General features: G+C 47.1%; 1 protein-coding gene across 1 annotated transcript in view; it reads left to right on the top strand.

Annotated features, from left to right (window-relative positions):
* The window catches only part of IQSEC3 (IQ motif and Sec7 domain 3), a 25,880-nt gene extending 14,078 nt beyond the window's left edge, over positions 1 to 11,802 (top strand). Inside the window, exons 3-11 of the mRNA XM_010296453.1 lie at positions 2,407 to 2,529; positions 3,160 to 3,326; positions 5,410 to 5,549; positions 6,391 to 6,516; positions 7,732 to 7,831; positions 9,910 to 10,071; positions 10,862 to 10,954; positions 11,601 to 11,644; positions 11,728 to 11,802. Of these exons, the coding sequence (XP_010294755.1) occupies positions 2,407 to 2,529; positions 3,160 to 3,326; positions 5,410 to 5,549; positions 6,391 to 6,516; positions 7,732 to 7,831; positions 9,910 to 10,071; positions 10,862 to 10,954; positions 11,601 to 11,644; positions 11,728 to 11,802 (1,030 nt within the window). The remainder of the gene's footprint in view (positions 1 to 2,406; positions 2,530 to 3,159; positions 3,327 to 5,409; positions 5,550 to 6,390; positions 6,517 to 7,731; positions 7,832 to 9,909; positions 10,072 to 10,861; positions 10,955 to 11,600; positions 11,645 to 11,727) is intronic.
* Positions 11,803 to 15,618: the final 3,816 nt, after the last annotated feature.

Here is a 15,618-nt window from a genome sequence, read left to right as displayed (position 1 = left end):
GGGAAAGAGCCCACGTTTCCCAGCTGAGGTTGTAACAACTCCAACCTCAGAAGATACTGAACACTCCATGTTCAGCCAGAGCTCTTGTTAAGTTATTCTGTGCGTGTCACTCCAGTTAAGCAACGATATCTCAACTCTTGAATCAATAGGGGAATGGAGAGACATCTGTGAGCATTTGAACCCTGTCCCTCACCCATTTGGGACATCATGTGTTAGATTGTTATTCTAGCAAGGCATTCAACAGCCTAGCTCACAAAACAGTTCCCAACAGCCTACAGCAAACTGCAGCACTATAGAAAGACCAACAGACACATCTCCAGTTTATCACAGAAAGGAAGAAGGAGAAACTGATGACAGCACACCCCTTTATTAGCAGAGGTTTGTTTGGTAAAATTTCCTGATAATCCTAGGAGATGAAAGGATCCAGAAGAGAGCTAATACCCTTCCCCTCTATTCTTCCTTTACCACTCCTCATACAGTTCCAGATAACCTGTCCTGGAGGAAAATTTCCTCCTAACCTTAAATTTGGAGTCAGTTTGTCCTTTACAACATGAGAAAACAAACCAAACACAATACAAAGGATTAAATAAAACGGAGGGTGGTGGGGGTGGTGGATAGAATTAGCATCCAAGGTATATAGAAACAGAAAATACAAAGTCCTTGAATTTTTAATACACTTGTAATGTCAAGGTGGTGCCTGAAGATCAGCAAATTAGTAACTTTCTATTTAAGTAAGGCTTAAAGAAAATGGGATTTTTGGCACCTGTGAATTTCGTGGTCTGTCAGATAGAATGTCAGCTTTGAGAATTTATTTATGCGAAAGAATAATGGCAGACAGGAAGACATACCAAAGCCAGTGGAGAGAAGATTAATTCAATGTCTTTGTTTGTTAAAATAACTGGTTTTCTAGACAAGGGACATGCAGAAGGTAATTCTAGACTTCAGCAAAGCATTTGACATGAGAAATTATTAGTTGAGAGTGGAAGAGAGAGAAATTAGCAGCGGAATCATAAACGGGGAAGAGAATTGGCTGATGCAGACATTAGTGCTTACATACTCTGCTGAAATGGGAAGTTGGGCCTAAGGGAGGTTATGAGCAGAGTTTTCCTGAGTCTAGTCTTTTGATTAATGCTTGCAGTAATGACCTGGACACAAAAGGTAGGAATATGCTAACAAAATCTGCTGAAGCCACATGGAGAAGGTGGTGTCATTACAAATGACAAAAATATCATGCAGTAAGAATAAGAACAACTAGATGATTTGACTAATACCAACAGCAAGAACTGTAGCAGTATGTTTTGGAGACAACAGCAGGACTTTTATAAGATGAGAATGCTTTAGTGGGAAACAAGAGAGGTGGCATCCCCTTCTTTGGATATCTAAATTGGCTATGAATTACCAGTGTGCGATGCATCACTGTGAAAGGAAAAGTGATACCAGGTGTATGAGGTGAAGGATTTACAGCAGATAACAGGGAAGCATGACACTGAAGTGCAGTGGAGATGGAAAAGATTGTGTGGAATGGGTAGAAGTGTATAAAATGAATAGGGATTTGGACAGAATGAATTGTTGGGGCCTCCTGGTGTTTGACTACATGGGTAGAGTTTTACCCAGCCATGATGTTACAAGCCAGCTGATGTTGCAATGTTATTTCTGTACAACAGCTTCCATTTCTGATTTTCTCTGAGCTGGCTCTGGTGTTTAAAGGTGTAGTGTACATTGTTGCTGCAGTGGTTGAGTGGGAGTGAAGAGTGGTGAAGAAGGTATGGGTTGCAGATGGGGATGTACACTGGACAGAACAGAAGGTGAGGAGAGGACAAGTGCAGGAACAGCTCAGTGAATAAAGATAAGAGAAGGATGGATGAGCAGGTAGCGAACAAGTGCATGTGCTGAGAGGGAGGGAGGAGTGGACAATGTGTGAAGGATTACCAGATCATAGGAAAGGCAGAAATAGATTGATCTATATCGGTATTGATATTGATATTGATGTAAGTGTCTAAATATCTATGTCAGTATAGATGTCTAGATATCTGTATCTATATAGAAACAGATAAGTATCAATACATATATACTTTCTCTGTGTATGTCTATGTAAATATATGCTGTATATGGTATGATATATGATATGATATATATATAATGGTGTATATACACACATGCACATATATATACACATATATATATATATAGGTATGCACAAGAATTGCTCACCTGCTGTAGAATGCAGGAATCACTTGTCAGAAATTACTGCCCATGTTAAGTATGATCTGGGCAGCTGCAGTGATGTCTCAGGGTCTCTCCCATGGTATTTCCTTGGGGACTGAGCCTTGGCACCACAGTGAAGGAGCCTGCCTGGTGTCCTCCACGGGAGGAAGTGCTGATGAAGGCTGTGTCCCCTTCCCACAGCTGTGTGGTGGACGAGATGGACTTCTCAGGCATGGAACTGGATGAAGCCCTGCGGAAATTCCAGGCCCACATCCGCGTGCAGGGGGAGGCACAGAAGGTCGAGCGGCTAATTGAGGCTTTCAGGTAAGAGAATGAGCCCTGTGGCCCCACTGCTGCAATCAGGTGGAAGCAGAGGACACACCCAAGGCAGAAAACATGCAGTAGCCATGGAGTGAATGGCCAGGGACCTCCCTTCCAAAGAAGGTGATCATGGGGGTGCTTCTGAAGCACGGAGTCCTCTGTGCCACTGCTGCAGCAGAGCCATGTCCTTGTCAGATATTCAGTGGCATCAAGGGTACAAAGGGCCAGAGTGAGGCCAGTCCTGACATGTCTGCCAGCAAGGGACTCCCTGTTCGCCGGGGCTTGCAGGCGTGCTGGGTTGCTCCCTTGGTGCATCCAGAGGAGTGCTTTGCCCTAAGCAAGGCAGGGTGGAGTAGATGTCTCCTATATTACCCTTACATAGTGACACCAGCCTGAGTAGTCCTCTTTAGTGTCTCTTGCTCTTTTGGTTCCTGAGGACAAGGCAGCTGAAGTTTCAGTGGCCTGCATCAGCCATTGGTGGGTAAATTTGCCTTCAGAGCAGTCAGTTCCTTCTCATTTGTGTGAGAGGTGGAGTGAAAGGAGGAATTGACCCACTTGTGATGAAGCCATTGCCGCCCTGGAGCAGATGACTCCCATGTTCCATGTTAAGTGTGTGCATCCCTCCTGCTGCAGCCAGAGGTACTGCATGTGTAACCCAGATGTGGTCCAGCAGTTTCACAACCCGGACACCATCTTCATCTTGGCCTTTGCAATCATCCTCCTCAATACGGACATGTACAGCCCCAACATCAAGCCTGACAGGAAGATGATGCTGGAGGACTTCATTCGGAATCTGAGAGGTGAGGGTCCTGCTTTGATTTTTTTGCCCTCTTGCTGCTCTAGATTCTGCCTAGGTGAAGGCAGGAAAAACATAGTGGAGCTGCCTTTCTCCAGGGCTGCTGCTGCTCCCTGTGAGACAGACATGGAGGGCCCTTTGAGGTACCTTCTAGGATGCTGGGGAAGGGGAAAATCTAAGCTTTGTCTTCTGCAGAAAGCTGTCCCGCCTTCTCAGAAACCAACCAGTTTCCTTGAGAGATGGTTTCATCTTTTAATAGATCTCACTGCTTGGAAGCAGTCCATTGTATTACATTTTCCTATTGTTCAGCTCCATCATTCTTAAACCCTGGATTGTGCTCAACAAGCCCTTCCCCTCTTTGCTGCTTTGAATATATGAACACATTTTCCTTCTATTCAGGCTAAATCTTCCCCTTCTTAATTGCTTGCAATTACTTATTGTAACTGTAGGTGTGACAGAGTTCATGCATATATTACCTTTTCACAATTTCTGATACATCAGTTCCCCAAATCAATTTTCCTCTGTTTTTCAAGGTCAGTCCTTCCCATCTTGTTAATAGGTTGCTAAAAGCACTTTTTCAGATGTGGTCACAACATGCTCATATATAGAGCCACTGCCTCCTCCTTATTTTGAGATCTGCTAATGCAGCTTAGTATTGTGTGGCCTTTTTGACATCGTGTCTAGACAAATTCTTGTCTAATTTCCTAGCCATATTCACTCCTAGATCATCCTAGGTCAGCCATCTTCCAAGTGTCTCTTACTGCACATCTGCAATTCAGATGAAGCTCCTTCAGAGTTTTTCCACTGTAAATCCCTGTCTAGATGTTGAACTTCTGTGGGTTCCTTTGACTTGTTTCTTTGTCCTGACTGCTGTTCAGAAACTGTTGTCTCAGCCTCCCACACCTTCCCCAATTTGTCATCCACTTCAGGCTGGTATAATGTGACACTGAGGCCCTCTTTCAAGTTATTTCCTGAGATACTGAATGGGGCTGCTATCTGCCATCATCCCCTTTGGTATTACAGCTGATAGCACTAACTCAGAAGGGTTTTTTGTATTAACTTACTTACACTTGAAAGCTTGAAAATCCACCAGTTCGCGTCACAATGAATTCAGGCAACATGAGGATCACTCACCTCCCGTGTGTAACACACAACTCACTAGAGTGAGTGAATGTCACCTCACTACAGACAAGGGGAGACAGTTCATTCCAGACTCACCTGCAGGCCAATGCCCAGATCAGTAGCTTTACCAGCCTGTGTTTGAAAAAAGACAGAGTATTCAGGCTACATTGGCAAGGACGTGGATGAGGGAGCCAGGAGATGACAATGCCTCTACATTCCTCAGCAGTTCCTCACCTGCAGCACTCAGGGTAGTACATCTCAGACCAAGGCGCTGAAGGGAAAGCAGAGAAAATCAGTATAAAATGACTGAAGGAATTCAGTTCAGAGGAAAGACTGGCAGTTTAATTTGTGGTGTTTGGCTCAGGGAAGAAAACTTTTCTGACAGGCTCTGCAAGGGTCAGACAGCAAAATTTGGTGAATTATCTAAGGAGATGTAAAAGAATAAAGGGACGGGGCCAAGACAGAGATATCACAGACAGCATAACAGGAAAGTATTACTCCTAGGAGACATCACAGAAGGAAAATGGTGGAGGCCGCCAAGCAAACAGGAGAGCTGATGCTTGCATTGGCAGGAGTTGCAGCTGGATCCCATCATAGATCTTCTCCACATCTAGCACTTCTGATGATATGAAATCAATGCAGGGATTGCTGCTGAGTGGACCAAGATATATGAATGTGAAATTGTATCTATAAAACCTTAGGGAACACATGGAAAGGAGCCACCATGCAGAGCAACGGTATAATGAAATCTTCTGCATTGGCCTTAGAGATGTCAGTCTCTCCTGCTGGTGCATTAGGTGTGTTAGAGGACGAAAAAAGGCAGCCTAAAGCAAAGTATTGCTCTTTCCCTTCAGCCTTCCTGGCACTGCGCAGTGCAGAGGCAGTAGTAACCTGGCAGGGACGACCAGTTCTTCCCTTTCCTTTTCTCCCTGCCTAGCCTATCTAATGTTTTCTGTGTTTGGCAGGGGTGGACGACGGTGCTGACATCCCACGGGAGCTGGTGGTGGGGATCTACGAGAGGATCCAGCAGAAAGAGCTAAAATCCAATGAGGACCATGTGACTTATGTCACCAAAGTGGAGAAGTCCATAGTTGGAATGAAAACGGTGAGCACCCATAACCCTGCTGGCACCCAGTCACCCCTCTCACCTCCACCTCCCTCACTGGCCCTCTTTTCTGCCTTTTTCCTCTATGCCCCTACTCCTCTCCTGTAATACTTTCCTTGCTTGTCTTTATGAATTCACTCTTTTTTCTCCAAACACCTTCTTCCTTGCTATCCCATTCTTTCCTAAATTGGAGGGATCTCCTTGGCCAGAGTTTACAGTATCTGGTGCGGTAATTGTTTGCCCAAGAATCTCATTGCAGGTCTTACCTGCCAACACAGTTCCGGCCTGTCAGTGCTCCAGTGATAGTTCTGCAGTGTTTCAAACTTTCAGGCCTTGTAAATGTGTAGGAAGTGGAAGACAAAGTGATAGAAAACCATTCACCCATCTGTGTCTAATGAGTGCCCTAAGGATTGCTGGGGTTAAGAGACCCCCCAAATGCAGAGACGCCTTCTTTAGCAATAACCGATCTGTAATGCAAAAACATACATACTGTTTCCCCAAAATGAGCAGCATACAGGAAACTGCAGATGTCTAGTAGGGTGAGAGAGGATGAGCAGTCACCCAGTGATTGGAAGATGGAGGTATATGATGATAGCATGTGTGACCAAGAGGGTTGCCTGTCCCACTCCTCTGATTTTATCCAGATCACAAAGGCATAGCTCTCTGCTGTTGCACCAGCAGGAAAAGTGATGGTGAGGAGCTGTGGTGAGGAGATGATCTGAGTGGGCAGAGTGGGCAGAATTGGCTTGTGCTACTGTCACTGGGCAAGGTTGTGCAGGCTGGGGGAGACACGCAGTGGCACATCCCTCAGCCTCTCCATGCTTTTGTGGGTCTTCTGCAGGTTCTGTCTGTGCCCCATCGCCGGCTGGTCTGCTGCAGCCGCTTGTATGAAGTGACGGATGTGAACAAAGTGCAGAAGCAGGCAGCTCACCAGAGGGAAGTTTTTCTCTTCAATGACCTGCTGGTGGTGAGTGTGCTCTGGCAATTAGGCACTGCAGTGATAGAACTCACCTTGATTTCTATAAAGAAATCTAAAACAAGTCCACAACATCCATTTCGCCCCTGTTCTAAGGACAGACCATCTCCTGGTCCATCAACATTGTAAGACACATCTCTGGATCCTTCACTGTTAAAAACCTACTAAATATAAAACTTCTCTAACCCTTGAAAAAAACAAACTATCACATCCCACAGCCGTCCAAGAAATGTCATTGCTTTCATGCCTTTTGCCAGCAGGGAGGTTCATTTCATGAAAGGGAGGTTTGTTTCTCTGTCTGTACTATAGTATAGCAGCATAGAAACGTTTAGGTTGGAAAAGACCTTTAAGATCATCAAGTCCAACCATTAGTAGGCAGACGCCTCCCAATGCACTTTAAATCTTTCCTTCCAGACACTTTAAAATCACTGCATTCTGACATCGCAAAGGCTATATGAGAGTAGATATTACTTACTGGAGCCCCAAATGTGTATAGTACTTTTAAAAAAGTGTCCTGCCCTAGCAGCCTTGCCACTGAGTTCAGACTGATACGAGGGATGGCAGAGGTATGCTGAGATGGGCAGGAAGCCAAACAAGATGGAAGTTCTGCTGAATTTAATAGCAAAATGAAACTGTGGATGTTGCAAATGTAAAGCTAAAATGAAACCCTTTTGTAGAAGCAGAGGACAAGAGAGCTTTCCCCACCTATTCCTCTGCACCCATTTGTACAGTTGTGACAGGGTCTGAGGAGAGTTGGGGAGAGGGTCTGCTTCTTGCTATCCATCTGCTTCATGGGATAAATCAGATCCATAAGAACTAGTGCTGAGAGAACGAGGGCAGCGCAGCATTCATGTATGCTCTTGTTCCCAGCTCTAAGGTATTTCTGGCAGGCTTCCCTTCACCTTTAGATCTGGCCTTCAGTGAAGAGAATTGTCCTTGCAAAGTCAGAAATGTGGCCATCAAAAAGCCAGCACCCCTGGGAGACAGAGCGCTGAGCGGGCCCGAGAGCTATGCATACAGGATTTCAGAGGTGTTGTTGCAAGTGTAGCATGCCAGGCAGCTTTCTGGGGAAACAGCCTGTCAGTCACTAAGTGTTACTCCCATGTACAAAAAAGCAAAAAGCTGTTTTTCTTTGAGCAGTTTGCATTGTTCTTGCCTTACTGTTCCCCAGCACCCTGCCCAATGATGCATCTCTCCCTCCAACAGATCCTCAAGCTTTGCCCCAAGAAGAAAAGCTCCTCAACATACACATTTTGCAAGTTGGTCGGCCTGCTAGGGATGCAGTTTCATCTCTTTGAGAATGAATGTAAGTCCATTTGTCTTTGGTTGCCTGGAGAGATTTAGCAAGGAAAAGAAGGAGGGAGGGGGCTGTGTCACCCAGTGTGCACTTGCATCATAAGAGAGATTCCATCAGGGTTAAAAATGGAGGGGAGAAAACTTGAGACTTGGTGCTGAGGAGATCACTGTGCAGGTACAGTATGATGAGAAGAGGCTCCTGGTACCTCTCGCTAGGTCTGAGCACCTGCAGAAGGGCTGAACTTAAGCTCATTGTAGGATCTGGCTTATCATGGTGGCGAGGAGAGCACTAGTGGGGAGGAATGAGGGAATCAATCCCCAGATACATCTCCCTGAGCTCTCAAGACCCAACTGTAGGTGGAGAACCTCATTGACAAAACTGTTGCTGCCAGCTTTAGCCCCTCTCCCCTCATGCCCAAAGTCATAACTCCCACCTCTACCTTTTACACTGAAAAAGGCTCAGGTGCTGCTGCTGCCTCCCTGCGCTGTGCCATGCTGTGTCGTGTTGAAAGCTTCCCAAGACAGAGGCAGAGCCCTTGGAACAGCACCCACCAAAGCATGGCGAGAGGCCAGCCCTAGTCAGCCTGACCTTGATGGTCTGGGAATAGAGCCATGATGTGTCATGACTGAGGCTGGTTGTGCAGTGGAGGAGTTCCAGAAACAGGCAGGCTTCCTGCTGGCACAGGCAGAGGGGCTGCACAGCAGTTCCAGGCAAGCATGGCTGATGCCCACTGGGGTTTTTGTGAGAACCTGCAGAATATGCTGCAAGAAAGGAAGACTGTAGCAGCACTGTGGCTATACTAAGTTTTTCACATCCTTTCTCTACCCTATTGGCAGCGTGAGTCACTCTCTCAACACCCTACCTTCTGCAGCATGCAGAAGCTTTCACGTCCCTGTATGTACAATAGAGCACTGAGCATCCCCAGGAGGCACCATCAGAGCTGGGATCAGCTTTCAGGGGTATCGTGACTATCCTGGGAGCGCCCAAGGATCTTCTGGCAAAGGCATCCTGTTGTGTATCCCCTACAGGGACAGAAAAGCAGATGTCCTAAAGAGCTTGTGATCTGATGAGACAGACATAGGGTGGGAAAAAGGGGCCTGGGACACAAATGGAGGCAGCTGAGGGCTGGCAGCAAATAGCAGATTGGTCCCTTGACTTGTTTCGTAAAGACTGATAAAGGAAGAGGGTGGGGAAGGCAGGCAGATGCAGGAGCAGTGGAAGAGAAGAGAAAACAGGACAGGGGAGGAGAGAAATTAAATGTAGAGAAAGGTGAGAGGGAAGGAGAAAAAGGATTGAAACCACTGGCCATTGAGCAAAAGGTAGAGAAAGTCCAGTCACAAGCGTAGAAAGTTCTCTGCACACTCTCGTTCTCCTGCTCCTGTTGGCTGAATCTCCAGCCACCACCTCCCTGCACCCAACCTGATCTTTAAAACACAAGGCCTTTTGTTGTGATATTTTCACTTTCTGGGCATGTCCTTTCATTTACATTCCCATGTATTTTTCCTGTTGGGGTACTAAACGGAGACCTACAAACGCACATTTTTACCATTCTCTCTGCATGGCACAATGAGCTGCCCACCCGTGCTGTGCTAACACCCCTGCCATGTTCTCTGCTGATAGAAGTAGGAACTGGGGAGAAGTCCTGCCCACTGTGGATGTTAATGGCTGTTCTGGCTTTGATTCCAGGAGACAACCTCTCCTGCTGCATCTCCTACAGGAGAAAAAGTGTTGTTGACCTCTTGCATATACTGTTTACTCCTTCACAGATTCAGAAGGGCTTTACAGTCCTAGCTCTGTGCTCAGGTTCCCAGAGCCACTGTTGCTCTACGTGTAACTAAGAGCTAGATTCTTCTGGTTTTGGCAGTGCTGGGGTGCTGGTGGCACTTGCCTTGTTGCTGCACCTTGGCCATTCTGTCCCCTTGGAGGGCTGCAATGCTGCAGGTTCCCACAGTTTGCAGTGTGACAAACTCTAGGTGTGCCATTCCTTTGGACTCATACTCTCTGTCCTGCAGAGGTACCAAAGCAGCCAACTATTTCAGCAAGAATGCCTAACACCTCTTCATTTTGTTGACACATCTTCTTTACAGATTACCCCCATGGTATCACACTGGTGACTCCAGTTTCGGGCTCAGAGAAGAAACAGGTACTACACTTCTGTGCTCTGGGTGCTGAGGAAATGCAGAAATTTGTGGAAGATCTGAAAGAGTCGATAGCAGAAGTGACAGAGCTGGAGCAGATAAGAATTGAATGTAAGGGCCTCTAATACAATTCACACTCCAATGCCATCACATTACATGAGCCTACAAGGGAGAAAGGGTAAAAGAAATAGGTTCTTCAGGAACAGGGGGAAAGAGGATGACTAGCACAAGTGTGCACAGGATTGTTCTTGTGTTCACCAATAGGATGAAGAATCAGTCAGACTTTGTGACCATGCGCCAGCAGGAGAAATGGAAGAACTTAACTACTTATAATGCTTATGAAACAGGGTGTATGATATGGTGGCCTTGAATAGTTTAGACTGTCAGACCCAGAAGACTCTTCTCCATCCAATACTCCTTTGACTATGCAAATATGAACTGCAGATGGCTGGGAAGTACAAGATAGGTCTGTTAGCCTTAGCAGGGTTGTCCTTCACTCCATGAATGTCTAGGGAACAAGCAGTCTGTACTGTGTACCCCTGTGGCCTGTCTTACACAGATCAGATGTCCATGTAGCCTTTGATGGTCTTTCCATGTATAAACTGATGAGCTAAAGTAGCTCAGCATCAGTGGTCCCCTCCTGTGCAGCAATAACCTATTCTGTATAAATGCACATCAGATGTAGAAAGTTGTGTGGAGATATGTAAGTTCCTCCACATGTCAATTCCTCTCCAGTTTCTGTTTTTTTCCTTGGCTGTTCCTCTCTCCCTCCCTTCTTGACATTCTCTTGTCATTTTCTTCCATTAATTCTCCTTGATGACTTCCCGTATTGCTCCTTCAGTATGCTGGTGTCCTTCCTTCCATCCCTCTGCTCATTCACTTCTGTATGTCTGTCTCACAGGGGAGCTGGAGAAACAGCAAGGGGCAAAGACTCTCTCGTTAAGGACCAACGGAGCCCAGATGGAACTGCAGTCTAAACAAGGCTCTCCAACAGGTAAGAGGACACCCAATTTCTCCTGGTCAAGCAGTGCTGCCTTTTCAAATGTGTTCGTATTGATTCCTGTGAGAATAACGGCAAAAGAAATGTTCAGGTTTGTGTCCTTTAGCCTTGGGCAAATAGTGGAAATATGAGAACATATGCATTCTTCAGATACCCTAGAAATGCCATTACAATCTCATTAGCCAAACTGTAGCTCTAACATCTAGCAAAGAGGCGTTACTGATGGAGCATAGGTAACTGCTGGAGAACCTGGCCCCTGAACTGATGCAACACAGTAACTGCACTATCAACTTCCTCCACCCTCTTCACCAACACTTTGGAGTGGCCTCTTTGTATCAAAGGCTTTATGTCCATTCAGGCCTTGGCTTATACATCAGCAAAAATCAAGTGCAGAGGAGAGTGGCTACCAACTCACTAGAATGGCACTGAGATCAGGACCTAAGGATAGGACCCCAAGGGGCTTCCCCCTACCTCACTAAGCAGCTATTAGGTTGCAAGAGGGTCAGGATTTGTAACTGCAGTCAGGAGTCTTTTTTGACCCTGCACCTCTCCCTTTAGCTTCCTAGTCTGCAGTATGAGGGCCAACTCTTGACTAGAGGTACAGACCTCATTGAGTGAGATTTTTTGTTTTATTTCAAAGGCAAGAAGGATTTGGGAGAGAAGGTCTCGGACAGCACAGTGGAGGTAAGTAGAGTGCAGAGCAGCTGAGGTAAGTAATTCTCTCTCACTTCAGCTCTTCTCACATTCTCTGTTGTTTCTTTTCTCAGGTTTTAATCAATGCCTCCCCAGCCAGACTGACAATTTTACCAATTTCCAGAGATACAATTAAAAGTTACTGCTAGGACGGGTAATACAACTTTCAAATCCAAACTAAACTTCAAAGCATTTTCAATCCGTTTTTATAACTGTAACATCCCTCATGGACCAAGCTCCCAAACGCTGTAGACTAACCCACCCCACTGCTTATGGGGAGACTGAGAACCCCACTAAAGACTTCCCTGACATGCTAACTCCATGCAGCATCACATGCAAATTCCCCGCAGCCCAGCTTTCCTGCACAATCTCTGCAGCTGTCTCTCCATCCCCCCTTGAAGGGGACTAAGCATGGCCTTTGTACACCAGAGACTTTCCCTAGAGCTTCATCTTCCTAGGTAGGGAGCTTGGCTGTCCTGTGTACATTTATCTTTACAGGGATGTCTAGGATCCAGTGGGTTGACTGTTTCTTCACAGACACCCATACTCCCACTGCCTGTGAGGAAACAGGAAAATGCAATCTTCACACTGAAAATCTTTCTTACCTACTACTTCCTACTCTCTCCCTGTCTGAAGTATCTCCATTGTCCTGAATTTGCCCTTTTCCAGGGTAGTTCTTTCCCCTCTTGTCATAGTACATTTACTTGAGTTCAGCTTCTCTGTGGGGAATGAGTGCTGCTTCTTTTTCCTGAAGAGCATCCCATTTGCCTGCAGACACCCCCTTCCTGGGGAAGGTACCTCTCTCAGCCAATTTCCTGTTCCTGTTGGGAGGAGTGTTTCCTTGTGGAGAATGTCTTCCATGTACCCTAATGTCATTAGCACTTCATGGCCCAGTAACCAGTTTTTCCTATGGGATGTTCCACTGCCAAAAAAAGTATTGACACAATATTATGTCCTGCTGTGCAGTGAGTCTGAGCAACCTCCATGCCTGAGTAGGGACAGACAGGTCATCGTTGTTCCAGCATGGTGGAAGCTTGGCCACTCCACTCCAGCAGCTTCTCCTGCCCAATTGCTGATGCTGCTGCGCAACATGCCAGACCATCAGGGCACTCCCACCATCCCATCTGCCTATCTGTGCCCCTGCCTAGCTGGAAGTGCCATGTCAACCAGCAAGCACTTTTCTCCTACCCAGGATTTGTCACTTGACTAACATTCTGTTTTGAGCTGGCAACTTTGCTCTGCTTTGGGGTCTCCATCAGCCCATGTCCTTCCCAGGAGGAACTTTAACTTCATCCACCATTCGGGAAGCACCATTTTCCTGCTGTGCTTCCTTTCCTAGGGACCTCCAGTCCAGGCCAGCTCCTCCTTTTCAAACTGGACTCAGTGAGCAACCTTATTTGGCTTCATTATCAGCATCTCTCTGTGGGGACCCTGATGACCTCCTGCTTCCCTTCCCCCTTTCAGCTGCCTAAGTAATACTGTGCTAGCAGAGGAGCATTTCCATTTCTTTGAGATTATCTAATCTGCTGCCATTTCATCATGAATTTCTTTTATCATTTTATGAGCTAGATGGGCATTTTTTCTTTCTTTTTTCTTTTTTTGAAAATCATTTCCTTTCACTGACAAACCATCAAATGGATCAGAGGGAGCTGCCTTTTGCTAGAGTATGTCAGATTTCTGCTTTTTCCTTTGTAAACAGATTAGCCAGTCACATGGTGTACCTTCCTACTCAGAAAGGCAGGGAGCTGGGAAAGGCTTGAGTCTCTCTGTCTCTCTCTATCTCAGATTCAGCCGCCTTCATTTTGCTGAAGCATACAACCTCGATTATCTGAAACCTTGCTGTCTGGTTCCCCTCTCCTTTTTGCTGGTGGGGACAAGGGCATGACCTCCCAGGTCTGTTCATTACCATGAGAATTCATGGACGCCTCCACTCGTAGAGTTGACTTGCGTTCCCTGTGCTGTTTGGATAATCAAAGTTGCACTGCATTTGGGAACGCCAGCCCTGCCACCTTTGACAGGGAAAGGACAGGGGCACCTAGGTCTAGATGGGGACGACGGGGCTATTTGGGGGGGGCTGTGCAGCTGAGGGTTGTGCCTGTTCTGTTTTTTATTGAGGGGGGAGGATTCAATGCATGTGAGGCTGGCTGGTGGCGGGGATTTTTTTTTTCGGGCCAGCCAGTAGCAGCAGATGGGAAAAGTCTTGTAACATTTAATGCTTCTTTGGCTGTTTCTAAACTAGGTGTCAATTCACAACAGGCTTCAAACGTACCAGCACAACTCCGCCCTGGGGCCCGAGAGTGGAATGCAGCCCAGCATGCGTCTTAACATGCCACGGGAGCGGCTGGAGACAGCACTGGTGCCCTCACACCCCGCCTCGGCGGGGACACTTGTACAGTGCCAGCAGATTGTCAAAGTCATTGTCTTGGACAAGCCGTGCCTCGCTCGAATGGAGCCGGCCCTCAACCAGACTCTGACACGCTACGTCACCTCCGATTCCTGCACCTCTACCCCCTGGCGCGGTGTGGGCAGTGGGCTCCCTGGGACCCCCATGAAGCTGGTCCATCAGCCTCCCCTCCCACCTCCACCACCTCCCTACAACCACCCCCACCAGTATTGCCCCCCCAGCTCCCTGCTTCAGAGGCGCAGGTACTCCAGTGGCTCACGCAGCCTCGTGTAGCCGCACCACCAGCACCAAAACAGCACAGACTTCCCCCTTTCCTTCCCCACCACCTCCTGGAGACCCTTTCTGCCTACAGAGATCTAGTTTGTGATTTATTTTTTAGTAAAAGAAGAAGAAAAGGAAAAAAAAAAAGCTGACTGACCTAACTCTTACCCTGTCTCCCCTCAAGGTGATGCTAATTGTGAGGAGCCATCTATAGAAACTGCCAACCTTCATGCTCACACATCCTCACACCCTGCCAGCCCAGCTGGCCTCCCGTGCCCATGCCATCCCCATGTAGCACTTTGCTGCCCTGTTCCTGAGAGGCTTGATGACCTGCTGCTTTCTAGGCACTGTGTCTTCCGTTTGCTACTCCTCAACCTCCTTCCCTGCCTTGCATTTACCTGTCCATAGGTTTGTACCCATCCCAAAACTTTGCCAGCCTCAGAGAGAAATGGACTCACCTGTGCCAAGGACCGACCTTGGGGCACTCCTGGGAGTGGAGTTCCCCCCGCCAGCACCGCTGCCACCTGCTAAGCTGGAGCTGAGAACTTGTACCACTTGCCATGCTTTCTCCTCACTGCTCTTCAAATATTATCTCCTTGCAGCAGCCAGTTCCAAGCGAGGGTGTCCACGAGTGAAAGAAAGCTCGAGAGGAGGAGAGTCTGTCCTGAGCTGCAGTACAACGTAAAGATGGCCTCACTCTGTACACCAAAACTCTTTCTGTTGTTATATTGGAGCATTGTACCAGAGACCTCTGCTGAGACCTAGCAGACCTCATCACATGTAAATACACCTGTATGGTAGCATATGTATGGCGCATGCTTACTAAAGGAAACACCAAGCAGTTCTGAGGGAGCAGATGGGTTCTTCCCGGAATGGATAAGTACTTTTCCAAAGAGATGGCACCAAGAGGTGCCCTCCCACCTCAACAGACACACACACACAGATTGTCTTCTCTAGCATAAAACAGACCCATCTCTGCTTCCCTTCTCCTAGCTGGATTTGTGTTTCCTGCCCACCTGCTTTTTTATATTCTGAAAGCAAAGCCAAGTGTTATGTTCACCTTCTGGGGTGGATGATCCCTTCACTTGGGCTCTTCCTCCTGTGTTAGAGGGAAGGGCCTTTTTGGAGACCGACCATGAAAGGTCCCGTTTGTATCTCTTGCCTGGCTATACTCTTGCCTCCATCAGCCCTTCCTGTAGGAAAGCTGCCCAGATACCAGACTCCAAGGCCTCTTCTCCTCTCTCCCTCCCTATCCCAGCTTCAAAGTGAGGGGAGGGGAAGATCCTGAGAAAGAGATGAT

Source organism: Phaethon lepturus, unplaced genomic scaffold, assembly GCF_000687285.1.
Source record: "Phaethon lepturus isolate BGI_N335 unplaced genomic scaffold, ASM68728v1 scaffold32091, whole genome shotgun sequence".
Taxonomy (NCBI): Eukaryota; Metazoa; Chordata; class Aves; order Phaethontiformes; family Phaethontidae; genus Phaethon; species Phaethon lepturus.
This window is presented reverse-complemented; position numbering and strand designations above follow the sequence as displayed.